The sequence below is a fragment of the Schistosoma haematobium genome, chromosome 6, assembly GCF_000699445.3.
Source record: "Schistosoma haematobium chromosome 6, whole genome shotgun sequence".
NCBI classification, from domain to species: domain Eukaryota; kingdom Metazoa; phylum Platyhelminthes; class Trematoda; order Strigeidida; family Schistosomatidae; genus Schistosoma; species Schistosoma haematobium.
In genome coordinates this window covers 4,830,930-4,858,624 of record NC_067201.1, presented here as the reverse complement: position 1 = coordinate 4,858,624, position 27,695 = coordinate 4,830,930, and the positions used below count along the sequence as shown (strand labels likewise).

The 27,695-nt window shown below is 35.9% G+C and overlaps 1 protein-coding gene across 1 annotated transcript; it reads right to left on the bottom strand.

Moving 5' to 3' along the window:
• Positions 1 to 402: 402 nt before the first annotated feature.
• On the bottom strand, positions 403 to 23,886 carry TAF8_3 (transcription initiation factor TFIID subunit 8). The gene is made up of 12 exons (XM_035732348.2): positions 23,566 to 23,886; positions 23,111 to 23,534; positions 21,383 to 21,668; positions 19,790 to 19,854; positions 17,530 to 17,599; positions 15,208 to 15,750; positions 14,777 to 15,102; positions 13,753 to 14,485; positions 12,414 to 12,862; positions 8,206 to 8,982; positions 5,931 to 6,484; positions 403 to 2,171 (listed from the first exon to the last, which is right to left on the bottom strand). Exons 1-12 carry the CDS (start codon positions 23,673 to 23,675, stop codon positions 1,880 to 1,882), a joined length of 4,629 nt encoding a protein of 1,542 aa, XP_035587556.1. The 5' UTR covers positions 23,676 to 23,886; the 3' UTR covers positions 403 to 1,879.
• Positions 23,887 to 27,695: the final 3,809 nt, after the last annotated feature.

Here is a 27,695-nt window from a genome sequence, read left to right as displayed (position 1 = left end):
TCTCCCAAATTCTAATCTTCTGAATTCTTCATGTCTCTTCTTTCCTCTTTCCAAATTTATTTCACTGGATTATACTCTTTAAATAACATCTCCAAACCCTAATCTTTCCGATTACTGCTTATACTCTTGCTACCTCTACCACTACGGGATTTGAATCGACAACTGTATCTCTGTGCTAATGTGGTGTGGCAACTCGAACTGATGTACGTACGTACGAAGTTCTACGTTGTTACTGACTGACTGACCTAAATGTTAGAAATAATCAATCCTACTGTTAATTTACAGAGAAGCTCCGATTTTACTTGATAACTTAATTTATGGTAGACTAACTATTACTGTAATGGTATACTTATAAATTGTTTTATAACCCACTATGCACAGATTTCAATTGATAACTACGCATACAAATGCATAAATAATACTAACGTAACCAAGACACATACAAAAAAAATACGCAAACACTTGAGTAGGCACTAAAAAAAGAGTTGATCAAAATCACATTGAAATGCACTAAGATTATTGTTCTCGTAATCATCATCGTCGTCGTTATCAGGCTTACCGTCATTATTACAACCCCAAATTGTACAACCTTCGTGTATCGTTTGGAAATTTAAGCAATAAATTAGAATAGGAAGATTGAAGGGGCTACATATGGAGAAAAGTTGGAGAGACGGAGAAAAGAAACATGGGGAAAAAAACAAGGGAATATAAACATTTCAAAAATAGACATATTTGGACAAAAGAAACAGGACTATAACAATAAGAATAATAATAATAAATCCTTTAAATATGTATATATAACAAGGGTATATCACAATTGATATACACATGTATTCGTTCAGTATGAAAACACATTTACTCATCTTTAGAAAGAAAGAAAAAAAATGGGATATTCTGATCAAGAAACTGTACAACATAATAGGAAGTTCATTGGGGAATTCTTTAAAACAATATATATATATATATATATATATATATATATATATATATATATATATATATATATATATATATATGTGTATAAGCAACTTAGATAATTACAAAATATGCAGTAGTGTAAAGGGGTTCGACTGTTGTTGTTTTTTTTTAAAAAAAGAAAAAGAAGTGTAGAAGGTTAACCAAAAGATATCATCACGACAATTGGCACCACTTCTTTTTTCTAAAAGGAACAAACCAGAGATAAAACAATAAATAATATATATATAGGATTGATGAACTATTATTTATAGAAAGCGGTCAAGTAGTGCGTTCTGTTATTAAATAACCTGTGTGTATGTATGTATGTGTGTGTGTGTTTATAGATATACACAGATTGTTTTGAAAACAATTTTCGTGTGATAACAGTGGGGGAAAAAAAAGGGGAACAAATTCTCGTCTCAAGATGAAAAAGAAAAATAAGAGTTGAGCTGCACACGGAATTGATCATCATAATGATAATAGAAATACAACAGTGAATATATTATATAAATAGAATTATCTAATCAATTCAACAAAATTCACTGTCAAAGTACACAACAGATCAAAAGAGTGAACATTAACTAAAGAATAAATATATATATGTATATATGTGCATATGTAGAAAGGAAGAGAGAATTTGTGAGGTTAACCGTTAGAAACTGTACAAAAAAAGTAAACACATTTGAAGTGGAAATAAAGCCTTCCACGGTAACAACCCTGAAGCGCTTTGAAGGATTGAGAATAAATGAAACAACGCTTGTTTGTTATCTACACAACAATAACATATGGAAGAGTAAGTGAAATAAACCTGAACAAAATAGCTATGAAGAAATACTACAACATACAAGACATGGAAAGGCATTGTGAATTAAGGAATTACACTTTTAAAAAAAGTACTGCCAATTTCTTTTTCTTTTGACTGTTAATTACAAGTATCTGAATCTAGATCTACAGTAGATTCTTTCAATTGATACAATGTCGATTCATTCGGTTGAATCTTCAACGATGAACAAGCGTCTGTAGATAATAACGGAATGTTTAATGAGCGTTCTAATGGATGTGATAAAACACAATTCGTAGAATTTTGTTTTAAGGTGCATATAGATAAACATTGGGCAATAATATGACTGGCATTGTTTGTTTTTAATCCTGTTTCGCTTGGTGTACAGCCAAATGCTATTTCTGATAAAACTTGTGACTCTTTAAGTAACCACCTGGTAAAAAGAATGAATGAAAATTAAAATAAATAATTTATTAAAGCTTGTTAGAACTGTTCATTTTTGTATTGGTTGTCTGAATCTTCCCCTTGACGTTTAGGACTGAAATTGATCAGTCCCTTGTTAGCATATGTGTACCCTGGACGGATTGCCTCGATATCGCCATTAGGTTACAAGCAATATAAGTAGGATTGGGATGCAATTACATACAGCTGACGAGTCGCAAGTAGTACGAAACACACGTCCTCAATTCAAGCCACTATCAATCTGTGCTTACAATGGTTACAGCTATGTTGAACAGGCTATATTGGAATCGGACAAGAAACATGAGTCCTCATGCAAATCACAATGTCTACTGAGAAAAAAGAATCTTCGCAGTTAAAATACTTTCAGAGGTGTTCTGAATAGTCTCTGTGATTCCTTGTTCCATCCAAAGTATCGGGAAAGTCGATTGGCTGAATAAGCTTGTATATTCTCAAAGGTCCCGACCGAAGCTGCTACTTTGACGCGGTGGTCGGGCTTGCTTATCGTGATGACCCAACCGAGCTATATTGGCTGGAACATATGTTCCTGTAGGTTCTACCATGCCAGGCAGGTTGATTGGTGAACGGTAAGACTAAAAGCAGCAACTCAAGGTCTGAGGGCGAAGTCGTACTGCTGACTGTAGAGAGGTGTGACAGCAGTAAGGTGTTTCCCTCGGACAACCAGCATGACAGCGATGCTGCCTTCCCACAAGGAGGGGTGGGGTTAGAAAAGATCGACCCTAAAAATGCACACCTCACCTTACCTCACGGATTTCCGTCTCCGACGGTAAGGCCCTTTGAAGAACGGAGCTAACACGTCAAAAACCTTCCACAGAAAGGCCGTGCGCAACCGGCCTCAAGCAGTTGTTCCTTGGGCTCTGCGGTCACGCTCCCAGGTCGTTAAGACCAACACTAATCCAATTTCCTTTTCAGGTTCCTCAAGAAATACCCTTCCACGGTGTGGGCAGCCGGGAAGTGATATCAGCCCTCATACCCGTAACAGCACACGAGACCAAGTTGGTCACATTCAAATCCTTCCTACACCTCCTAATACCTCTCTTATCTCCATGACCAACCCTCCTCATGTCTCTTTATCACCTCGCACCGCTAGGGCAAACGATTCGAGTACGTGGAACGCTATTCCTGGTCTCCTGTTACATAAATACCTGAGATATACAAATCAGATTGGTTTATCCACTCCATGGCATATGCAAAGATTTCACTTCAGGAAGGTGGCGAGGTCTACACTTGTGTAAATTATAATTTTTACTAAGTTTTCAGACGGCAGTTAGGGACCACTCTCTGTGACATATACACCTTACGTGCACTCTTTGCAAGTATATATGCCACTTAGCGTTAATCCCAGATAGACAGCCAAACGTTGCATGAAGACTTTAAGTACATAGATCAGAGACCTATTAATTCCCAGGAAAAAAGCATAGATGACGTTCCCGCAACCGTTTTTGTTTTTCGGCGAGCAGGTACACTCTAAACACACGCCTGGAAGACTCACATAAAATCAATTTATGTGTCTTAAAGCTCCTTCTCATTAATCCGCTACCACATGAACAGTGGGATGATCTGAATTTACGATACTGTTTGGTCAGACCGACCTCCTATAACGGTTCATAATCCCCAAGACCTTTGAAGAAGCGCGAGACGTTATAGGTTGTATTTTTCTCCACAGCCTCTGTAATAACATTTCTAAGGGTTCGAATTTCATGGCAAGCAACAATTAGTTCAAGATTCCACATAAACCTTTATGACGAGAGTCAACTGTTGCACGAAAACTAAGTTAACGATTTTTTGCCGCTCTAACCACTTAATATAATCTTTAGTACGCTTGGAACAAAAATTACAAACTACTCCGCCAATACATCGTGTCTTAAAGACGATGTGGAGAAAAAAACAAGCAGATAAAGTTTAACATTTCATGAAGAAAATTCGAGAGCCTGAGAAAAAACAGTAGTTGATTTACGGGAATATACATAGTAGATTAATTCCTGTAGGTATTATTTGTTTATAAACATTTTTAGACGGAATAAAATATTTCAATATTGAACAGAATTGATAGGAAATAACAGTTCTGTAAACACGATTAAACTACTTGAAAGTAGTATCATTCACCTAATATGAATTAAAAGAACTTTAAGAACAAAACCAAGTTTAACTATAATTAGACGTACTGAAACTTAATTTTAACATAACGACTACAAATCGATAGTTTTTTCCAGTTATGTTATGAAATGATATCTTATTACACAGAACTGATGTCTTAAAATTCTACGAGTAAAGCTTTGAACGAAATCATAAACAGGAAGGAACATCAACTTTGTGATCGATTCTGAGCCATGTCACCCAGTCTCCAACCATTGATTACGATAGTTGCGCGGACCCCAAACAAGTAATCTGCATCAGAAGTTATTGAGTTTACAGACTAATGCCACGTTTTGGCTGGTTTGGCCGCCCCTAACATTCTTCCAATCAACCCCAACACTAGTCAGCATTGCACGTCGTGATAACCAGTGTTCAGACATACTTAACAGGTGACTTAACCATCTCAGTCGATGAAGATTCACAACCTCATTAACTGATTTACCATCATTCCCTAATACCCTGCATCTAACCCCACTATTCCTGACCCGGTGATCCCAGCAGATGAGAGCAATATTTTTAAGACATCTGTGATCGAATACTAGCAACTCACGAGTATCTTCTACTCTTAATGGCCACATTTCACAACCGTAGAGTAGAACAGAACGAACTGCTGCACAATATACTCATCCTTTTATTGGTATACGGATATCTGGCTTTCTCCATAGGTGACGTAAGTTGGCAAAAGCCAAGCGAGGTTTTTGAATCCGTGCTGAGATTTCGTCAGACACCAACCCATTAGGGCTGATCAGACTTCCAAGACAAGTGAAGTTGTCAACGCGTTCGACTACTTCACTCCCTGTCCTTAGTTCAAGTGTTGACGCAGACCAGTCCTGAAGCAACAACTACCATTTAGAAGGAGAGAAACGCATCCCAAACAACCTGGCATTGTTGCTCAGTGCTACCAAAATACTGGGTTTTATCAGCGTCTTCACCAAACAGGACTACATCATTTGCGTATTTTATATTATAATAATTGTTCGAGTATTTTTGATAGAGGGAATTATTTTGTTTAATGAGCTCTTTTCGAATGGAAGTATATTTACAATGAAATTTTAGTGCAGAGGTGTAACAGAATTAAAACGTCCGTTTACAAAATGACGATAGATTAAAGTAGGTTCGGCTGTCCTCCGAGTTGGGACATTGGAGACCAAGTATATTAAAATTCCCTAATTAATCTGATCTGAGATCCCCCTTCAGAGGCATAAATTCGGTATAGGTAATGGGGTTTAAGGTTACTGTGTTCTTTATTTTTATGAAGAAGTTGCTACGGAATATCGTTCAGCTGAACAACATTGATAGATATGAACATTTCTATAACTACCTTTGTATCCTTATGATTAGAACAGATGATCAATAATTTGGGAAAAGATCATGATTCATGAACCCTTAGTAAGCCAACAAAATATAGGGAATAAGCCAATACGGATTATGTATACATTGCTTCCTAGATTTGAAAAATCGAATAAATGACGTTTTCCAAATGTGTAGAAGGTAACGCAAAAAGAAAGTTATTCTAAGATATCAACATAATTATTTTGAAGACATAAATCAATACAGTTTTAGAAAAGAAACCCACCTTCTCGCTTGATCAACATGTACTGCTAGGTTTTTTAATATAAGTGCGGAAGTTACTCGAAGATGTTTTGTTACTGGTCCTTCACGTGGTGGATTATTCATGCCTGAATGAACCAGTGGATTTATTGAGATATTTGAATGACAATTGGGATTTGTAAGTAGAAAATGATGTTGTGCAGCCAACAGCTCAGTTTGCATATTTTTAGCTTCAACAGAACGAATGATTCCCCATCCTGTACGATCACTAACTAAAGGATATTCTGGATGTGTATCTCCAATCGATGAATTAACATCAGAAAAATGTTCATTTCGAGTTCTGTACTCAGTTTTAGACTTCGCATGATTTGATCTTCGCGCTTCTAATTCTCTTGGACTGCAATGCATATCAAGCACATGAGTCATTAAGGCGTACGGTGCTCGAGCCAGTGATGCTGACTGACAGTCTCGCCAACGACAGCAACGACGTACAAGTTGAACAGAACATTTATGATGTGATCCATCTACTTTCCAACTTTCCTTGCTAGGTAAGTGTGTACTGTAAACATGAAAGGCAACCTGTCAAAAAAAGATTGTGTAACATGATATATGATATATGATTACTGACGAATAAAATCAACATAGAACCTGGAATACATGTGTGTTGGCCCAAATTATCATATCACATTGGCACTACATGAAAATAATAAGACTGGTAGTGAGAGATCTAAAAAATGTAGTAGCGATGATAATAAGACTGAACAACGAGAATATGGTTTGAAAAGATAGAGTGGAAAGGTGGGTTTGGAGGGATACTTGAATTCAGTACTGAGGGGAAGTTGAGGGGATCTGTGACATTATGGATAGTTCTGACTCGTATCACCCAATATCCAGCCATTAATCTAGGTTATCGCGTAGACAAGGTAAGTCTAAATCTATTAGCATGTTTCAGACCGATAATCAATGACTTCAAAAACTAATTGCACAAGTCGGTTATATCGTTCCTGGCTTTCGTTCATGCCCCTTCTACACTAACAAGCATCACTTGTCGAGGTAGGTTGTAGTTAGGCATATTTAGCACATGTCCTAACTACCTTGGTCGATGAAGATCCACTATCTCACCAGCCAGTTTGCCACCTCTGCTAAGTACGCTGTCTTACCTTAATATTGCTTACTTAGTCATTCCATGAAACTCAAGCAATGCCTACAATCAAAGATCTATAACCCAAGCGTGTTTTCTGCCCCCGAATACCCTAGTAAGGTCAAGGGTGAGGAGTTAGCTCTCCAAATGCTCTCATATGACCACACGTACATAGCCACTTCCAGGAAAGTTCTACTCACTGCCTTTCGCGCGACGGGTGGTGTTTACGAAATTGAGAGGACGAAAGGCAAATGTCCAAGGGTTTAACCAGGTTGGTGGATAGGGACGATCCATCTAAGAGAGTTCGAAAACCTTCATTCCAAACCAATCGTGCACATGGGCTCCAGGATCCTGAGGGGATAAGTGGAGCATAAACCTATCGTTGGTCACCGGCTACCATGGGACTGCATCTCCTGACGTTGCTTTTCTGCCTTGTGGATCGGACCTTTAGGTCGAAGGCTCCGGGTGTGGCCCCCTAAGAAAACCACCTGCTTCGGTTTATATACTGACGCAAACCAGTCCTAGAACGAAATTTCGCATTTAGAAGGAGAGAAATGCAAGCGACGCTAGCACTGTTGTTCAGAATTTTTTCACATTAGACTACTACATCTAGATGTTCTAGGTCCGTGAGCAAATCTCCTAGTGGTAGATCGAGCCATGAATAGTTGACTGAAGAAAATGTTATTTCTAGGAGGATATCGATAACAAAATTAAATAGAAACTGAGATAGTAGGGAGACCTGACGAACGTCACTGAGGTACAAGAGTAGAAGAAGAGGCTATCTGATTTGCAATCACAAAGAGCTGTGACATAGTAAAAATAGGACTCCATATATTTCTAACCAACTTAAAATTATGATGTAAGGAAAAATTGTAAAGAGAATTGTACTGGTTCAACAAATTAGAATAAAATGTCTAATAGACTTATTTAAACTATGGTCTGTAAAAGGAATCATAAAATCTGAAGTGGAGAGATTTTAACTCATCAACCAACAGATTAAAATATTAATTTATAATTTAGCCACCACTTTTCTATTCAAGCGACAGAAGTGCTTTTTTCAGATGTTCTATCTAGTGTAAAAAACCTAAAAAGCTCCCAAGCTCCAAAAAGAAACATTTCGAAAAAAAACCAAAGATTAATAGAAAGTAATCAGACCCACCTGGTGTTTCAATTCAAATGTAGCTGTACAACACTCCCATTCACATAAATACAATACTGGTTTTTCTATGTTAACTGTTTTAGATGGATCCTCTGAACATGTGAGACTAGCATTGTAAAGTGTATTGCCAGATTCTGAATTGCGTTCTGATGATTCACTGGTCACGGAAACATCACAATCATGCTTGCTTGATTTGTCCATAACATCTTTTGAAATTGATGAATTTTTGTTATCATTGCTTGAGGGGGGTTCGACTATCGCCTTACTACTACTACTGCTAGTACTGGTGTCTGGAGGGGATTCAACTGATACAGGATCGGTAGGTTGTTTCCAAGTAGGATCCAGAACAGAACCAGGTACAGGATTAAACGTTAATGGAACATGCAAAGTCGGTGACGAGTCAATATGTTTAGACGTCAGATCACGTCGACGCTTGGGTGTGAACAATCGATTTTTTGAACCCCATTTTCGTCGACGCTTCAAGAATCTATGAGAAGAATGTACACCACGAAACCGGAATTTTGAATTTTTCTCCAGTTCATCAGTTTTTTTATTATTATTGACATCATCATTATTGACGTTACCATTTCCACTAGAAGCAATATACAATGGATTATTTTCACATAGTGAATTGTAATCTTTTTCATTTTCATGAATCTTATCCGTTAAATATCCATTGCTTAAAGAAGTTTTGCTCGATTTTTTATTTGAATTCTCACATACATCAAAAGGCGTTGATTTACCATTATTCGAGTTAGTATCCGTGTTTGAATTATCCTGTGAGTGTTGATATTAAATTATGTAAAAGAGAATGAGGAAACTGATATGATACAAATATATATATTAAACAAAAGTGATACAGAATTTTAGGCACATTTTGACGAAGATCAGACAACTTTACCAGTATCCTATACTAATATCTATGTACTGTTTATATAACCAAATTGTGATTTAAAATGTATGGTAAGAGATTAACATATTTCTTCAAAATCGTGTTGTTTTGAAGGTGAATAGAAGCCAGTGACAGGAAGTTCTGGAGCTAAGCAGTGTACTAGTTGGCATTCGTCAAGTAAGGTCACAATACATGCAACGTTGAATAATTTAGAATAGTGGTCACAATGTAGCTTAATCGCAAGAACTCGATGAGTTCTACGAATGAAACAAACAAAATTTCCGTTACATTCCGTGTTAATACAAATCTTGTCTTCATTGCTAAGTCAATATTACGAGATGATACGCAACTCGGTGACTATGAGTCAACGTGACTTGAAAACTACGATACACGGACAAAAGGGACGAACTATTATGTTTGCTTAAAACTTGGAAGATTCAGTCCACAAATTGATCGCGTAGTTTACTGGTCGAAAGTCGAATGACCAAATTCAACAGGTAACAACCGAATCCGATGATGACAAGAAGAATAAGTTAAAACCTTCAGCATTTAAACAGCCTATAATTCCAATTCTACAGATAAAACACCTTCCAACTGTCGTTTGCATAAACATAAATATATATTAGAGGATTATAACTATCTTAGTCATTCCAAATATGAAACTAACAGCCCAATAAGTAAAGAAAGGTATAACAAGAAAATAAAATTAGGATATAAACCATGAACCCAGCGATAAAAGAGAACTACCTACTCATGCGTTGATTTTATAATGTGATATGACATGGAAAAGTTTTAACTCATTGGACAGTGCGTAACCTACATAAGTAATTGCTTTCAATCCCACACAATACTCAATTATGTCCATTTTTCTGTTAATATTCTGTACATAAGCATATCACTTTGATAAATAAAAAATCTATTCTTTTGGTTGGTGATCTTGTCTTTTAATATCAGTTTATTATGAGGGCTTACATCAGTAATTCACTCTTGTTAACAGATATTGTGGTATGTGCTACTGATATCGACAGATATAGGTAGTATGTATCACTAACTGAAATTGGAATGACTGGTGGCAGAACGTTGAGAACATCGAAGAGAACGAGAACGAAAACACAGAGTGATTGGTATGAAAATGAAGGAATAAGCAAGTCTGGGACAATTGATGGATATTTTGCAAATGAAGTATTTATTGTGTGGTTCTCAGATTTTACTCAAAGATTCAGCGAGACTATAATTTATGGACTAACCAATCACGTATAAGATAACAGGTCTCGGATTTTGGCGCGACATTCATTCATTTATTTGGCTAAATATTGTTTTGACATTATAGTTGATGTCAGTTCGTGATGACAACATTAAATCTAATTCCTAACTTTACCCATCAAATGTGAATCATAATCCTTATTCTTCAAACTGCTTTATAATCTTCATTTGGTCCTAGTTATTAGGTGGGCACTCTCAAGGTCATTTTAGCGTCGCTCAAAGGTCGACCATAAATTATAGTCTCACCAGAGATTCTGTAGTTTTGTATCCATATACATTTGGTTGTCCACACCATGTTCTCGTTTACGACAATATCACCCGGTCACTTCTGATTAGTGCGTATCATCGAATGATCAGTAGTTTTTTCTTTCATCTTACCAATTAAAAATTCATCCATCAAATCTCACTTTATAATAATGGCAATTAGATAAAAATCAACTTTTATAAATATCAATTACATTGGATGAGTGGAAATCGTTATGCATTCAGTTAATACAGTCCATAAAATATCAATTTATATAACATGAGTACAATGCTCACGTATGACATGTAGACTGATTACTGTTTAGTACTCTACTCACATATATATAAGACGAATTAGAATTTTACATATTTCAGTGAAAAGTTTTACAAGACCATAATGAAAATATAGACTAGCTTAAACTACTTGTGTCATTGATTTGTTGAATAATCAAAGTTTACAATGAATAATTCAACCCATAAATTTACTAGAAAGCAAACCAAAACGTGGCATCAGTGCTTGAAATCACTAACTTCTAGTCTGAGCCATGTTGGTAGATGCAGACTACTTGGTTAGTGTCCGTGTGACTATCGTAACCAATGGTTGGAGACTCTTGGTGACATTGCTCAGAATCGATCACAATGGCGTCGGTGTATACACTCTGTCTTCCCTTATACTAATCGCTTCATATCTTTCTTTCTACGAACTAATTCTTTCTTCCTGTACTATGTTCTTATATATATATATATATTACCACCACTGAATTAACTACTCCTATGAATCCGGTGTTCATCTTGCTGTGCTAATGCAGTATGGTAACTTTGATCGATGCATATATGTGCCTGGTCCTATGTTGTAGCTGACTAGCTGACTAGAAACTAGTCTATGAAGACAATTATTTTCTCCCCTTATTTGTAATTTTCCAATATTTACTGGAAATAGTGAATGATGTCGATGGAAAAGGCTTATTAGAGAGCATACAGAATTTTACGCATATTTTCTCGTCTTCATAACGATTAGGAAAACAAAATCCTACCTCGTAGTTATACATATATAAGTGAGGTGTTTATGGGAAATTTAATTAGTCTTTTAATGATAGATGGTCGAAAGCAGTCGGCAGGAAAAATAATCAAATCCAGTGATGGTATCTAACACTAATATTTACTTTCAAAATGATCCATAACCATAGAATAGATAGTGAAGTGATAGTTTGACAATTGAACCAACCGACATTCAGCCACTAAGTTTCAGGTTTAGATTATACTTTACTTATTTCGGCTTGGGTACACAAGTTGTACAACTACCGTAATTCAAAGTAGTGTAGATAATACATTAGTCACACTATTATCCTATTTATTTACTCGATGAATGAAACGAAGACCGATCAGTTGAACGAGCGCAGTACGTGAAGGATAATACAAGTAAAATCAACACTTAGAGAGAGAGACGACAGACACATGCAAATGATGTAACTTGAACAGATTGATAATAAATTGGGCTGAAAAATGTAGAAGCATAAAACGATGCATAAATAAAAAGAAATAAACTCCGAGAAATGAAATGAGAATTTTGAAAATAACGAACTAATAATAACTGCCTACAAACCACCACAGCAATAGTTGTCATCAATACTATGCTCCCTGAATACATGTCCAACATAAGAACTGACTTTACCAAACCAATCTGGAGTTTTTATTGATCTCAGGTAAAACGTCAAGTCGAAATGATGTTTCTTACACAAACATGCTAATTTAGTCCTTGATAAAAGTTTTCAATAAAGTAGATACAAGACAAGAATAATAACACACTCACTTTTGTACTTAAGATTAGTTCACGCTTCGTCTCTAATACACCATTGACACATTTGATAGTTGATTTACACTGTTCAGAAGTTTGCTTTAATTTTCTGTCTTGAAGAGCTAAAACAGCTTCTTGTAAAATACCAGTTCGAAGACCATTCGTATGAAAAGTATTAACTGGACTTTTCAATTCACCATCCATGATAGGATCAATAGTTTTTTCACCATTAACAATAGGCTTGATTTCACTGTCATCTAGCTCGTCCTTATTATTACTATTATTACTGGTTTTCTTGTTACAAGTATCATAATTCACAATTGGCCTCAAATGAGGTAGTAAATTACGAGAATTATTTATTTGATTTAAAGATTCATCGGGAAAATTTTCTGAACAAACTTCATGTTTCTCAGTTTGTTGAATTTCCTTGGGGTTTATAGATACCCCTAAAGGAACTGAGTCTCCTGTAAAGGCAAAATAAGACCATCTATTATCATAATATAATGATACCCATAAAACATTAAAAATAAAATATTATTTTGGAATGACGGCCAAGAATAAGGGCTGAGTCAAGGTCAAACTTCATTGGTTTATAAGTGACCTATTAAGTCATCATCCTCTATTCACTTTTATTTTTAATCCCTTGTTTCTTTTAATATTTCTTATTTGAGCACGTCACTTGGTTTTAAGAAAAAATTTAATCTTCTAGCAAGATGTATTGGTCTTCAGATATCGATTTTATTCGGAGGTATACGTTAATAATTTGATTTTGTGAGAAGTTAACAATCAATTATAAGGTAAGACTGCTAAAATCACCAGTCGGGAATCAATTATTCATAAATTTCATAATGTATTACCCACTAAATCTTTAAACCCATTATGCAGTATAGCGAGATAAGTGATCGTTAGACTGACGTAGCCTTTAATAGTCTATTGAAATTTCTTTAGTTCAACCCCAGAAATTTTGTAACACGTTTGTGTGACTGTCAGTTAGATCTAACTATTCAAGTTTTATTTCTCCGTCAGTGAATTTGTGCTTGTGAGCACTTAAAAGAAACTAAAACGTATGTACCTAGAATAAATAAATCAATCTCTATTAATCCCTATATGATGAAAAAGCCAAATACCCAATAACAATTCAGCATACTACGTCAGTGGACAAAATAAAATAACTTCGCTAACTAACTTACTACTTATATCAGAAACAAAAAACCAACTGCTTAATCGGCAGTTGATCAACAATACACAAGTGATCATTTATATCATATTAGATTGTCTTATTGATGGATTCGCTATAGTATCAGTGTCATTGTTTTGGATGATACATAAGATAAGTGTATAAGCTAAAATTTACCTTGAGGTTGGGGTCTTAGATTGCACGAATTCGCAAGCAGCAAAGATGTTGGACTAATTCGATCTGTTACAGTCACGTTTCCTGATGAGTGATTAGTTCTACAAGGAGAAGAAATATTCACTTTCACTGCATCAGCCGCTTGAGTAGGAGATGAAATTAGACTTGTCCGTGAATGAGTCCGTTTTATGGAACGTCGCATTGCAGATGGCGGTGGTAAGGAAGGTGGTGGCATTTGAAGTCTATCCGTCAGTTCAGATAGACTAGGTGTAACCACTTTTGGTGAATTAGGAGAAGTAGAATTGATAACTGGCATATTAATATTAGGTGATGATGAAGCAGGTGGCGCTGAAGATAGTAAGTTGATAAGACCAGAGCAAGCAGTACTTCCGCTTTGAGGTCTGTACACTGGATGTGATATACAAGTAGATGTTGGTGAAATTGGGGATTGTTTTAAATGAGTACTAGATTCGAACTTCAAATTACGGAAGGATGAAGTAGAAGAGTTATGAATATTATTATTATCAAAAGAATCAGAAGGAACTGTATGTACTACAGGAAGTTTTGGGCGCAAATATGACTTAAACACTTGCCCATTAGTGTATGCTGGTGCATCCCTGGATCGATTGAGCTCATTCACATTAGGAGACGGACGACTAAGAGCAGGAATTCGGAGACCGGTCCCATGAGGAAGTTGTGGTTGAACGTTTTGAGCTTGTGGAGTGCGGGGTAAAAGCTATAAATAGGTTTAAAAAACAGTAAAATTACATGCACTGAATAGAAATACTTAAGTTTTCGAATAGAACTGTATAAAAAGAGAGTATAAATTAACAATACAGTTGCATCAAGTCGAATAATTTTGATAATTTCCCTAGGCACTTAATTACTTTATATACAAGGAAATAAACAAGGAGTACTTATATCAAACATTTTAACCATATGAGAATATTTTTTGATATGTATGAAGTAAAAGTATTAAGACACACAAATCAGTTTAAAAGTTTTATTCCATGAATATGTAACTTACTCTAATGCGATGAAGCGATTGAGAACCCATCGCCTGGCCTTCTAATGTAAGTAATGCTAACAAGGGTTGGAGTAAAATAAAAGGAATGTTTTCTTGATCGAATGAATTTACATTTAGGCAACAGGACTCCCAGCAAGTTAAACACATCGTTGCATCCAGATTTGTTAAGCAACGAAGAGCCTCTAAAGTAGCACACACAACTGCCAAATCTGGTAAGCATAACAACTGGGCAAGTCTGGGCCAAACAGTTTGAGGTAGACCGACAAGAAGACTAGATAAATTCATTTTTTCACGAACTTTCGTTAGATTAGCCAGAAACATCAAACCTAGAATGTTAGTAAGAAAAGGCAAATGAATGATAAGAAGTCTTAAAACAACTAATATGCAGTACATACTTAAGATTTGAAAAGATTAAGATAAGAAAATCTCACCTGCAATTAAATCACACCGATCATTACTTTCCAGAATACATCGAGTTAGAAATGCTAAGGTTAGCTGGCCAAGACGACAACCGTTATCAATTAAAGGTGTCCAATATTCTGGGCAATCGAGTGGGAGTGATAAACCAGGTGGATCTAGGGGATAGCGTATGCTTGAAAGTAGTTGCAGCCCCAAGGATCTCAATCCTGAGTGATGTGCATAAGCACAAAGAAATATAAAACGAAGTGCATTTGGACTTCCTGCAATAACACGTGCATTTTCTCGCCAAGTTACAAGAGGCAAGCCATTTGGGAAAAGATTGCAAGGTATGATAGGTCCAAAATCTAGTTCGTCATCGTCACCTTCGACTACTGACGCATAGGCAACAGGTGGTGGAGTCACCAGGTTAACAAGAATAGTGGCGATCAACAAAACACGGGAACCTTCAAAACCTTCCATTGGCCAATGGGTTCCAAAATACTGATTGGAATAAGGAGTAAAAAGCTCATGCATAACCTTTTCTTCATTTGTGCCAATTTCATCGATAGTGTATTCTGAAAAGGACGACATGAAACAGAGCTATGTAGTGTTGTATTGAATAAAAAATGGGTCATTTTATCACCGTATCATAAAACCATTTACAAACTATGAGAAACAGGAAGAGATACAACAATCTGGTCAAACGACTGAAGCTAGAGAACTGTATCACTGTATTCAATGGTTATTTAGGTGAAATCGTTTCATGATGCAAACTGATATTCAAAGTGCTTTTCCCTGTCTAGTTTAATGTACCACAAGCCTATTAATCAAAATTTACCTTGAATTTGATTCTAAACACATCTTTTTAACTTCTGATTAGGTTCGAATTTCCTAACATTCAGGTAAATGTTAATCCAAATTTGCCTGCACATTTTAATGCTGTTTTTATCTAATCCTTTATTGACGGTCGAATTCCATTGATCAATCCGTAATATGGTCGCCAGTTTAAATGACTCGATATCGAGTTTATTATACTTTCTATTTCAGATGGTTTATTTATAAAATACACATCAATTCTGGCACAAGTAAACACCTAAATATATTTGCCACACAAATAAATGTAAGTTAAATCTGCGTTTGTAGTTCTACTGCATATGCCACCCACACTCTACAGTACCATAACAGCCACGAGATGTTTAGTTTTACTAGATGCTAACTTCATTAGATGTGTTGGTTTGACATGTTTTAACTTCAACTGGTACACATTCAGGCCAGGGTCCTACACTATTTATGACTAACTGACTAGCTATTATAGTACAATCTGTGGTCAAGATGCTCAACTTGGCCTTTGAAAACGGACACAATCGGTAAGACACCGATAAGCAACAGAAAACTTAGCACACATGTAATTAGGTCCAATTTGATACACTACATCAGAACGGCACTAACTAACCTAAATAAATAAGATGCAGAATTTGAACATTATGGGCTGGTCAAATCTCCACAATGCTACAATCTGAAAGTACTCCAACCTAACCTTAACTTTGAAAAGACTAACAGTTAAACTTAATTAAACATGTGATTTAGTGTAATATAGCAAATATGTATAGATTTTGTTTACTGGATTATGTAATAACGACTATACAGAATCACTTCCATCATATTGACTAGCAAATAAAGTAAATCCCAATTATTAACAACAAACATACAAGTATACTAGGTGATGATTTAGATTTATATTTTACACTGGTAATGGTACAACCTAAGTGAATATAATTTTATTTCCTGTATATTGTGTCTAAACTATTGAGATTCAACCACAGACTGTAAAGATATAGATGGTAGAAGAATATAAAACCTAACTTTTTTTTAAAGTTCTTGAATTATCTTGTTAATGCTTCTACATGACCTACATAAACAAAATCTTATTATTATTAGTTAAATAAATGCAACTACATTGAATGTAGTGATTTTTCTCTATTCGAAGCACTTTAAATAACCCCGATCAAATAATAATAATAATAATAATAATAATAATAATAATACAGATTTTGCACTTGTAAGAAGAAGAAAACAAAAGATAACTTTATGATGATGATGATGATGATGATGATGGTGACCTTGTCGAACATTAATATTATAATAATACACCTAAAAGTGATTGGTTTAGTCAACCATGTGACTAGATTTTTTACAAACTTAAAATACAATCAAAATCTTTATAAATATTTCAAGGCGAATTGTATAGATATTTATGTAGAGAATATCAGAACGAAGAAAGAAAAATATAACAGAAATAATTAATAATTGATCTACAATCTATGTATATATATATATAAATGGAATTCACTTACCCGTATTAATGAAAACATCAGGACGGAGGAATATACGTCCAGACGGTTCACGAACAACACTGTACCAAAACTTTCATTGAATGAAAAAAATAGAAATCAAAATATCAAGTTATTTTATCAATAAAATGTTATGTATAGATAAGAATAATGAATGATAACTTTCGGGATTCATTTATGGACCAATACTATACGTAAATTTTTATCGTATCATTGTTAAATAACTAAACTATACATATTCATATCCCTATTATTATGAGCTTTATTTTGATCTATGAACTATTATTATACGATTTACCATTCTTGAGTTATACCCAGTTCATTAATTACTATCTCCTACATTCACAGCCACATCTGGCTAAATCTTGTACAAATGTTATTTCCTATTTTATGGTACGATATGGTTTGTCTACTTGGTATATAAACCTAGTGTGTTTGGAATAAATGATTCAGATTGCAGAGGCTGAGATTGGTGTTCTGGACTTAACTGGCTGGGCTAGGCTAGATGGGAAGCACGACCGATAAGTACTCCAGACTGCTCGCATGGGTTTTATGCGTCATTGGTCCGATCGATAATTCACTGTTCTCTAATTGGCGTTATCATTACGTTATACATTAGCCACAAGTTATGACATAAAAAATATTTTTTTAAGTCTTCCTAAATAAAATAAAGAATTGGATGTCACATTACTTAATGAACAAACTAATTGATAACTAACTAAACAAATATTAGAAATCATGCATAACAGTGTAAAAGGAAAATATCCCAGTAAATTCTTAACAATATTCTTCATTATTTTAAAATTATGCACAAACAATGTGTCATACATAATACTCCACGAATGCATCCACTTTTATCTTTCTTCTTGATCTTGAGTCTCAGTATCCTTTAATACATGAATTTTCAATCCATCTTTTTAAATATAACCAAGGTTCAGGTGTTCTTTTCATCAGTGCTACTATGTTATTTAAGTTTATCATTATTCACCTTATTATTTCCAGCGCATGTTATAGGAACTTCGGATAACACACATTTATCCCAGGCTCTATGTTGATGTCTGTTTAACATCATTTGTCAAACAATATCAATAAAACATAAATCTTACATTTAGTTTAAATACCCTAGTACAGGAAAATAATTGCCCTATCGAAGGAATTTCACTTTTACGAAGGTAGCAGATAAGGTCTTGCGGATGAATGATCACATACAAAATGTTCTAAAATACTCAACACTTTTCATATTAGCTGTGTTAGTTTTGGGACTTTATTCTGTTATAGTTTACGACGAATTAACATCACTCAGTAATCTAATGCGAATATGAAACAAAATATTTGAGTATAGATTAGATCAACTACTTATGAAAAACGTAGAGCTGATTGATACTTTCCTTTGAGTGGTTGGAAAATCAAACTTAACCAATAGCCGTCTCGGGTATAGTACATTGTTTTATAACCGGTTTTTGGGTAATATTACTAGTATTAAGTTAACGAATCAACTATATGCTTTATAAAGCAGTCAAGATGAGTTTAATATCCTTGATAGTATAAGCACTGAACAAAGGAGGTTTATAGTAAAAAGGAGATATGGTTCTAGCCCAAACGCAGAAATTTAAAACTTTAAACAAACTATACAAACAGAACTGCGTAATCACAACCAGATGTAGACACAATCCTATGAGTCATGACTATCACGAGAGCAATAACGATTGCATCTTGGTACGGAAAGTGATTAATGTCAATAATTCTCACAGTATTTGTATAACGGTTTAGTTACGAGAGGATGGCGATATTTTTTCTTATTTTAATCCAGGACATTTTAACGTGTACGAGGTATATCACGCTTTCAACATTTCCAATGTAATAAGCAATGGTATAATGAATTTTTTTCATATGCCCGTTTCAAATGAAACCATTATTTGAAAAACTGGTCGTTAAATGAATATTATTTAAGTCGTTTCAGGAACATCCACCTAGATTTTTACCATTAGTTTATATTATACAATAGATACGAATGTAAATAATCACTTGTCACTATCGACTTCTAAACTTCCAACTAATAAGTGACGGGTTTTAACCCTATCCCACGCACTTCGGTTTGGGCAACAAGGTAGCATCATTAACCTTTATAACTAATGTGTAACGTGAAATCAAATACATAGTTCCGTAACTGGTTATTTGATAAGAAAATGTATTACACGTTAAAGAAAACACAGTACAGACAAATAGTCGCTAAATTTTTCTAGCGAGAATCAATGAAACATACTTTGAGAAAGTTGAGTTGATTCTGACGTCCCCAAGTTTCATCACAGGAGATGTAGGACCCAAAATCTAGAATGAAATTTGTTAATGCATTTAGTATAGCATTAAATTAATAATATCCAAACTAAATAAGACTTGACAATAAAAATATACATGCTATAACAAAAATGAAAATTAACTAGAGGTTTCCTAAGAATCTCAGTGAATCAGTAGTCAAAAGCGACGAAGAACCTGACACAAATGGGAATCGGCTTGAGTGACTACATCATGTCAGCAAGGTGAGATGAAATCACGAAGATGAATACTATGATAGTAGTAGAAGTACCAGTAATAAAAAATATTGGGCATAGAAAATATGATTCAATAGAAAAGAACGAACTGATGGAATGTAGAGCATAGAATGATTTTAAAATTAAAGATCTAAGGGAAAGGAATGATTGAATGGATCGGCGCAGCTTTCAACGATTTTAACATTTCAGTCGAAGTCTCTAACGACTGAAGATAATCACGCGAACTTGAACCGGTCAGTCTGTACCAACCAACATAGTTAAAATCGACACGACTATCTCATGGACTAATTCCATATCTTTGGTGGGCCACTCCTAGATTTCATACATACTCTTAAGACAGTCAGGTCTCAGACATGAGGTAAAACAGAGCGAACTGCTGCACAATATCATCTTTTTGGTGGTGGACGGATATCTTACCTAAATCAAAGGTGACTAGGTTTGATAAACACTTTTGAACAAATGAAGAGGTTTCGTGAGACACTAATCAACCACGGCTAATGAGACCTCATATCCAAATGCAGTGATCGATGCACTCAACATTTTGTATTAAGAGGGAGAGAGGTGCATCCAAAAAAATGATTGGATTGGTCCTGAAGGCAATCAGAAGACTGTATTTTCTCAGTCTTCAACAGACAGAATGATTTCATATGAGCACTTAAGGTCGAAAAATGGATCTGTTTGTAGATCAATCCCTGAGGAGTTAGACGAAGCACCTAAGTCTGAAAATAGACGTCCAGTCTGCTGTAGACAAACTCCAGATAGACCATAGATGATTACTGAAGCTAATATTTTAGATCCTATATTAGAAAATATACCTTTGTGGCAATGAAAACAGGATTTTTGTTCTTTCTTATATAGTGGGAAGATCAGTGACCAAGAGCAGTCAGATGAGATGAGACGTTTATTGCAACTGCAAATTCAGTAGAAGTTACAGACTCACTGGCTTTCTCAACCTCTGTTTTTCAGCAAGTTTGATATCATGTTAAGCCATATCATCGTGAGCACAAATTTTATGATCTATTCCTTTGGTTGTTCTTAAAACATACACTTAATATTTTCTTCTGAGATTAACTGTAAGGGTGTAGTCATATGCATACATGTGTTTGCAGGCAAGTTTGAAAAAATATGATTACATGCAACTCAGTTAAAGTTCATATTTCACTGAGATGACAACCGACAAAATATTATTAGTTATACCTAAGGTTACACATAATTTCTTTGAGACTGTTGATGCACTATTTGCTTACACTACAGAGAAAATGGAACTTCCCTATAAATGTAAATAACAATGAATGATTTTCGCTTACCTTCTCCATATATTCCAACAGATGCTACGAGAAGAGAAAGTAAGTTTGTGCAATGAGCAAGCCTAACACTAGTTGATGAACCAGATGATGGAGTTATAGATAAAACAAGAAGGGAGTTTAAAGCAACTTCTATTTCATTTGGTAGACCTGAACACAATGCTGATTCCACTAAACGCAGTTGTGAGGGTTCAAATACATCAGGAAATTCATCTGCATTAGGACTGGCGTCAAATATATCATTATCTTGACCGGTTTTCAGAATCTCTTTATTACTATAATTATAATCCTGTAAACAAATGAAAAAGTCACTTATCAATTTGAAGCGAAAACAGGCTATCTGTCTAGGAACAGACGGAAATTCCACTCAGTTAAGCCAGTGAGCAATTGCTTTAAAATATGTTTACGACAACAGACAGTAAATGCATGTAGCGAATGTTAAGGAAAGTACTTTGCGGATCTATTTTTACTGACATAGGAGGAAGTCATATAAATCAGCCTGTTGTTACCACACATTTGGAGACAGTTAAACCCATGTAGTATTATGTAACTGTCTAACTTTAGATTTACGCTTTCTCAGAGCAATAAGGGTCTGCTTACTGAGCAATAGTCCGCTCTGTATTATTTTATGGTTGTGAAAAACGGTCTACGGAAATAGAAAAGACGTTAGGGTTGCACGTTGCTGATCCTAGGTACATGTGAAACGCCACTCGTGTTTTGTGGAACGACTGAGTGATTAAGGATAGAGTGATCGACAAAAGTGGAGAGTCGGTTGACGAGCTTCTGAATTGAGGTGGTTAGGACGAATGTATTCTGGCGTAAAAGCAGGCTGAAAGCTAGAAGCGACGAGACCAACATGGTGTCCGTCTATAAAGTCACTGACTAGTGGTCTGACTAATGATGATCGGTCGGGGTCCGCGAGGAAATCGCGATTAACGGCTGGGGAACTTGGTTCAGAATCGTTTATAGGGTGACCAAGGGGTATAAATGACCAGACAACTCAGCATTTCAAGTTATTCTTGGAATCACATCAGGAATCATTACATAAATCAACTAGAAAGTATTTTTAAAATATCCAACTGTCAACAAAGTTGTCAATGTTTCTGTTGGCAAGATACTTCCCTTGATATAGAAACACTACTGGTCCGAACTATTTAGTAATAACCAATATAATAGATTCAAGACCATTTCAAGGAAGTCGTACAACACAAATATTATCCCTGAAATATACATTCTGGTAAACATACATATAGCAAGTTGCTATTGGTTATCTTTGTTACAAATCGTTTGCTAAATCAAATAAAACTCCAGTGAATGCACTTGGGTGGTGAGATCTTAGTAGCTAACCGCATGTAACTTACTAAGTGATGAACTAGAAGCACTTATTAGTTTACTTTTAAAACTCAGACGTAGTATGGTTGCTACTACCAACGGTTGTAGGATGTTACACACTTATTACGTAAGGGTGATGGAATAAAGCCAATGTCATCATTCTAAATGTATATAAAAGTCTTAAGGTATAATTTTATTTATTTGAACAAAAACACTGATAAAAGGGGGCACCGAATACATATGCGCCACACAACAACAATGAGGTCAGTAGCAGTCAACACTGATTTGTGTGAGGGCTGTGATGCTGCCCTGGTGCCCAAACCGAAGCAGGTAAGATGTAAGAGATTAACAGATAAAACCAAATGTTGAAAACTGACATATTAAACAAAATGAACTTGCCTGAAACAAGGGAAACAAACGAGACCGGTGGGACTGATCAAATAGATCGACCGCTGACTGGACGGAAGTCATATGAGCATGATTACACGATGTCCCAATCCCGAGATTCCGCTCTACGGAAGAAAGTGGTAAAGTGACGTCTTCAGGAGTGACATCTGGTTCGACAAGTGTTCGAACCAAAAACTGTTCAGAGAGAGAAGGGTATTCTTTGAATTCAAAATGACTTAAGAATTGGTAATAGATTCTTCTCAGTCCAACACTTGCATTGGTACATTCACTAGGTAGCTTTAATTCCCGAGCTACTTCTAACCAACATCTATGATCGCACACTCTTTTATAACCCCCGCGAGATACTACAGCCACAAACAAATCACTGAGCTTGATTGGCTTTCCTAAAAGTCTTGGTAACCGACGATGGTATTGCCTAGCAATAAAACTATGGTAAAAGGAATTACCTTTGGATTCGCTTAAGCAGACGTCTATTATTTGAAACTTCCCGTCTAAGCGTCCTGTTGGTTTGTGAAGTCAAGGTTGGACAACTGGAGGAACGTTTATATTTATTCATATTATTTGTATTAAAGAAGTAAGACGAGTCTCGTAAGCACCGTGGAATGAAGAAATGACAGATCTGGAGATGCGTCCCAAAACCATGGAACCTAAGTTCTGAGGCATCATGAATCCTTACAAATTAATTAAACAGTTAGACTTACACAAAAAACCAAATTTCAGTTCATGACCGGTTAAGGAAAAACCCGGGTCAAATAACCGACTTGATTAACACATTCATGCATTAAAACAAGAAAATCACGCGAGTGAATTTCAAAAACTTTCACCTTTTCTTGAATTGTTTACTTGTCATCTGTTTTTGAATAGGCAAACATTTTTTAAAAACACTTCACAGTGCTTCCGTATGAAGCTCGACTGGCCAAGCTGAACCTTTTCCCGTTGTCATATCGCAGAACTAGAGGCGACTTGATTACAGTTTTCAAATTGCTTAGTGCCAAATTTGTACCTGATATGCCCTCATTTTTCTTGTCTTCCAAAACAGAGAATTTACGAGGGCACTCCTAAAAAGTTCACAAGCCAAGAACAAATTACTTGTCAGCTGACTATCGACTTTCCCATCGAATCATCAACGAGTGGAATTCATCACCTCAGCACGTGGTTGAGGCTCCATCCGTCGACTGTTTCAAAAGATAGCTGGATCAACTGAGAGAACACCATTGCCAGGACTAACACAGGTCATTAAGCCTCCTGTCCTTCCCAAACTGAAACTGTAAACCAGTAAAATAACTATAAATTCATGCTTACCGTTTGAAGATGGCACAGGCATTCAGTGTTTGACAACGCTTTTACCAGCAACACCTTCTAATACAATTCGTACCCACCGAGAGAAATCAAAAGACAGAGTCGAGAAGATCGGAAGAGTGTATTTGGCGATAACCAATATATCGGAATTCTCTGATCTAATCTGGCTAGCGATTGCGGTAGATGTTGAGCACAGCGTTACACGCTATTTCGGAGACCATGAAAATGGAGAGTAATGGATTTTTTAGGCGTAATAAATCACTACCAACTGATTGTAATATTGCACCTACTACATATTTTCGGGTTTGTTCTGTCACTACAGTTACCATCACAGCAAAGAGTTTAGCTATGCGATGGGCTGTTTTATCTCATAGCATATGTATCTCTAATTAACGTACTATATGTTGTCACTAAGTTTCTCTCTATCTTGCTCTGTGGACTGCCCAAACCTCGTCTGGTATACGCTTAAAGACTAGTTTGGACAGAATTTCTCTACGACCTCTATGACATTATCTGTGAAAACGAGTAAGAAGTGTGGTAACCTGATAACAAATTTCATTTCCCCGTTATAAGCTCACATTTGAGGTGCGGAACAAAGAATAACCTACTCCACATCGATAAAGTATCTCCAAAATGATAGACAAAGATTCCAAGAAACTGTCTGCTAGCTTCAATATCCAACATACTTGCTATGGACTTGCATCAACAGTCTGATTTCTTTGCAGTCACTTTTTGGCAACCTGGCACGGACGAATGATAAGAAAAGATTGTTTCATGAGGGAAATAAATGATTTGAATAATTAGTGTTAGATAGAAGTGTAAGAATGAAAAGAGGAGAGGTGACAATAAAAAGTGAGAAAGGAGTAACTAAATGATACTTGGTAGTTTGGTAAATTGTGAGACAATCGCCGGGCACAGTTAGTCGTAACGGAGGATGGCAAAACATGTGTGAGTCTGTATTTGTAAAGTATTCTCTTAACCATTTTTACAATCAGGACAGTGTCAGAAACAATTCTGAAGTGCTTAGCCCAAGTTGTCTAGTCATAGAATGAATGGTTACACTTATTTTGGCAGCACCTCTATTATAGTTTGAGCTGCTGTCAAACTTCTTGGTTACTGGTTCCGCTAAATTTTACTCAAAAGTTAATTGTTTGTCTTCTCAGTTACCCATGGTATCCAAATAGGGACTTTAGATGGTGTTTGGAGGTAGTCGACAGGAAACCCGGGTCCAGGGTTTCCTGTCGACTACCTCCAAACACCATCTAATCTCAATATATAGTGCTCGCAGTGTCGAGTCACCTAGACTGGTGGTCACATCGCAACATGGTCGATAGCATTCGATCTACACTAATAAGGACTAGACATGCATGACATTGATCGCCACCCAGTGATCAATCAATTGTGAAATAGGAACTTCACATATTATTCACGAACAGGTTCTTATCACTCAGTTGGTCAAGGTACAACACCTGTTATTCCATATAATAAGATTAGCTCTCAACCACATAATCCTCGATGGCGAACATATGACAACTCAGAACATTTGCATTCCACATTCAACACCACAGAGAAGGCCAGAAAGGAAGATGACGGGACACTTGCTATGTATAGCATGGCTCGGTTATACAGTTGAGGACACTATGTTAAATATAATATCCTATCCCTATCACGATTGTGTCACTCGCCATAAGACTAGTTGGTGTAGGAAATGTGTGACTTTCACGTAGGATATGATAGATTAGATAGTCATGCCGTGGTAAATCTACAATTATGGGATTAGATCTATCATTCTAGTATCAAAGATGAATGCCTGGCCTAGATCATGATTCTGCATCCACCAAACCAATTAATAAATCCAGGTTGACCAGATCTCTCTTAACAAAGCATCTGCTGTTTGGTTTCGTGTGAGATTTGCTATAAATATGACATTTTTATTGTGTAACAACTAACGGTTAACAATAAGGTCTCAATGAACCGAAATTAGGGTTCGGGAGTATAGTGACTAATCATTTTTGCCCTTTATTTATCTAGTGAGATTGTCTGTTGCCTGAATTGATACTTACAGATCAAAGTTTCATCCAATTTTGTTGGGGATACGCGTGTTCATTCTCAGGTAATTCAAATTTGTATTAAGCAGCCAGCTTTAGCTGTACTGTACTGCAAATGTTTGTGTGCGTCTTGATACAATCGTTAGATGTGAGCGACGTAGGAAAGCTTCGTACTCTATACAGAAGAACATAATTGTCTGACTTATCAAGACAGATATTGATGCTACTGACGGGTTTCCTGAATTGAAATGGAGTATTTGAATTTTGGCCCTGACGAATGTCTTAATATTCTATCTAATAATGACAACGATGGGTTTATTTATTACGATTCATTTTGTCGCAATAGGGGATTCAGAGGACAGAATATTTCAACAAGCCAGACCTCGTTGTATATGTCGCAGATATTGGATGCTTTCATAAAAAGTGAAAGTAGTCATATAAAGTCAAATGAAAATTGGTTGAGAACAGCCTTTGAAGTAATAAATTAAAGGGCAGGGTTCCTGCTCTCTTAGCACCTATAACGTTCTCAACCTACATTACAAATACTAGTTACGGCAGTTTTGGGATTTTGGTTTTTGATTTCCTTGTCCGTTTTGTTCTCTTGTGTAACTGATGAAGGTGGAGATGAAAGTGAAGTGAGCGGTTAGTAAGTAGCAGACTGACAATGAGTAGGACACGTCCGTTGATGGAATATAATGTTTTCTTCAGGAACATTAGGAGTGCTGACAGTCGATTATAAGACTAGAGTGGTGAGCTCTAACTAACGTGGTAAACAAAAGTTTCCTGCATAGAAGTAAATGCGGAATAATTTTCTGGAAAAGTAGATTGAAGATACTTTTAGCCCCATCTCGGATTTCACACAAACTCAAGAGGCGCTCCAACTATTCAACCACTCTCAACATCTGCATACAATATGATGCAGATATTTGAGCTCACTTAAATTTATCGGAAGTAAAGGGATTAGCACTTTCGTTAACATCTTCAGAAAGGAAGTCATTGCCATAACATTAAACACAATATTTTTTATCAAAAAACATATCCTTCGATATTAAGAAAGCGATACATTAAACCGAGCTACTTACGCTGCAGTGCTAGTGGTCAGTCGGAATCTTGAAGAGGACAAACACTAAGAATATTTCTCCTGGCAACATGATTCTCCAGTAATGCAATAAATTTCATAACACATCATCATTTCTATTAGAACCTTCAACTTTCCGTAGAGTCTTTTT

Bases quoted from the DNA above. Each gene is read 5' to 3' on its own strand.
- TAF8_3 (XM_035732348.2), bottom strand. From the start codon at position 23,675: ATGAATAAATATAAACGTTCCTCCAGTTGTCCAACCTTGACTTCACAA. The intron at 19,855-21,382 runs GTAAGCGAAAAT...ATTTCATTCTAG, and splicing joins TGTTGGAATATATGGAGAAG to ATTTTGGGTCCTACATCTCC. The intron at 12,863-13,752 runs GTAAATTTTAGC...TTGCCTTTACAG, and splicing joins TCTAAGACCCCAACCTCAAG to GAGACTCAGTTCCTTTAGGG.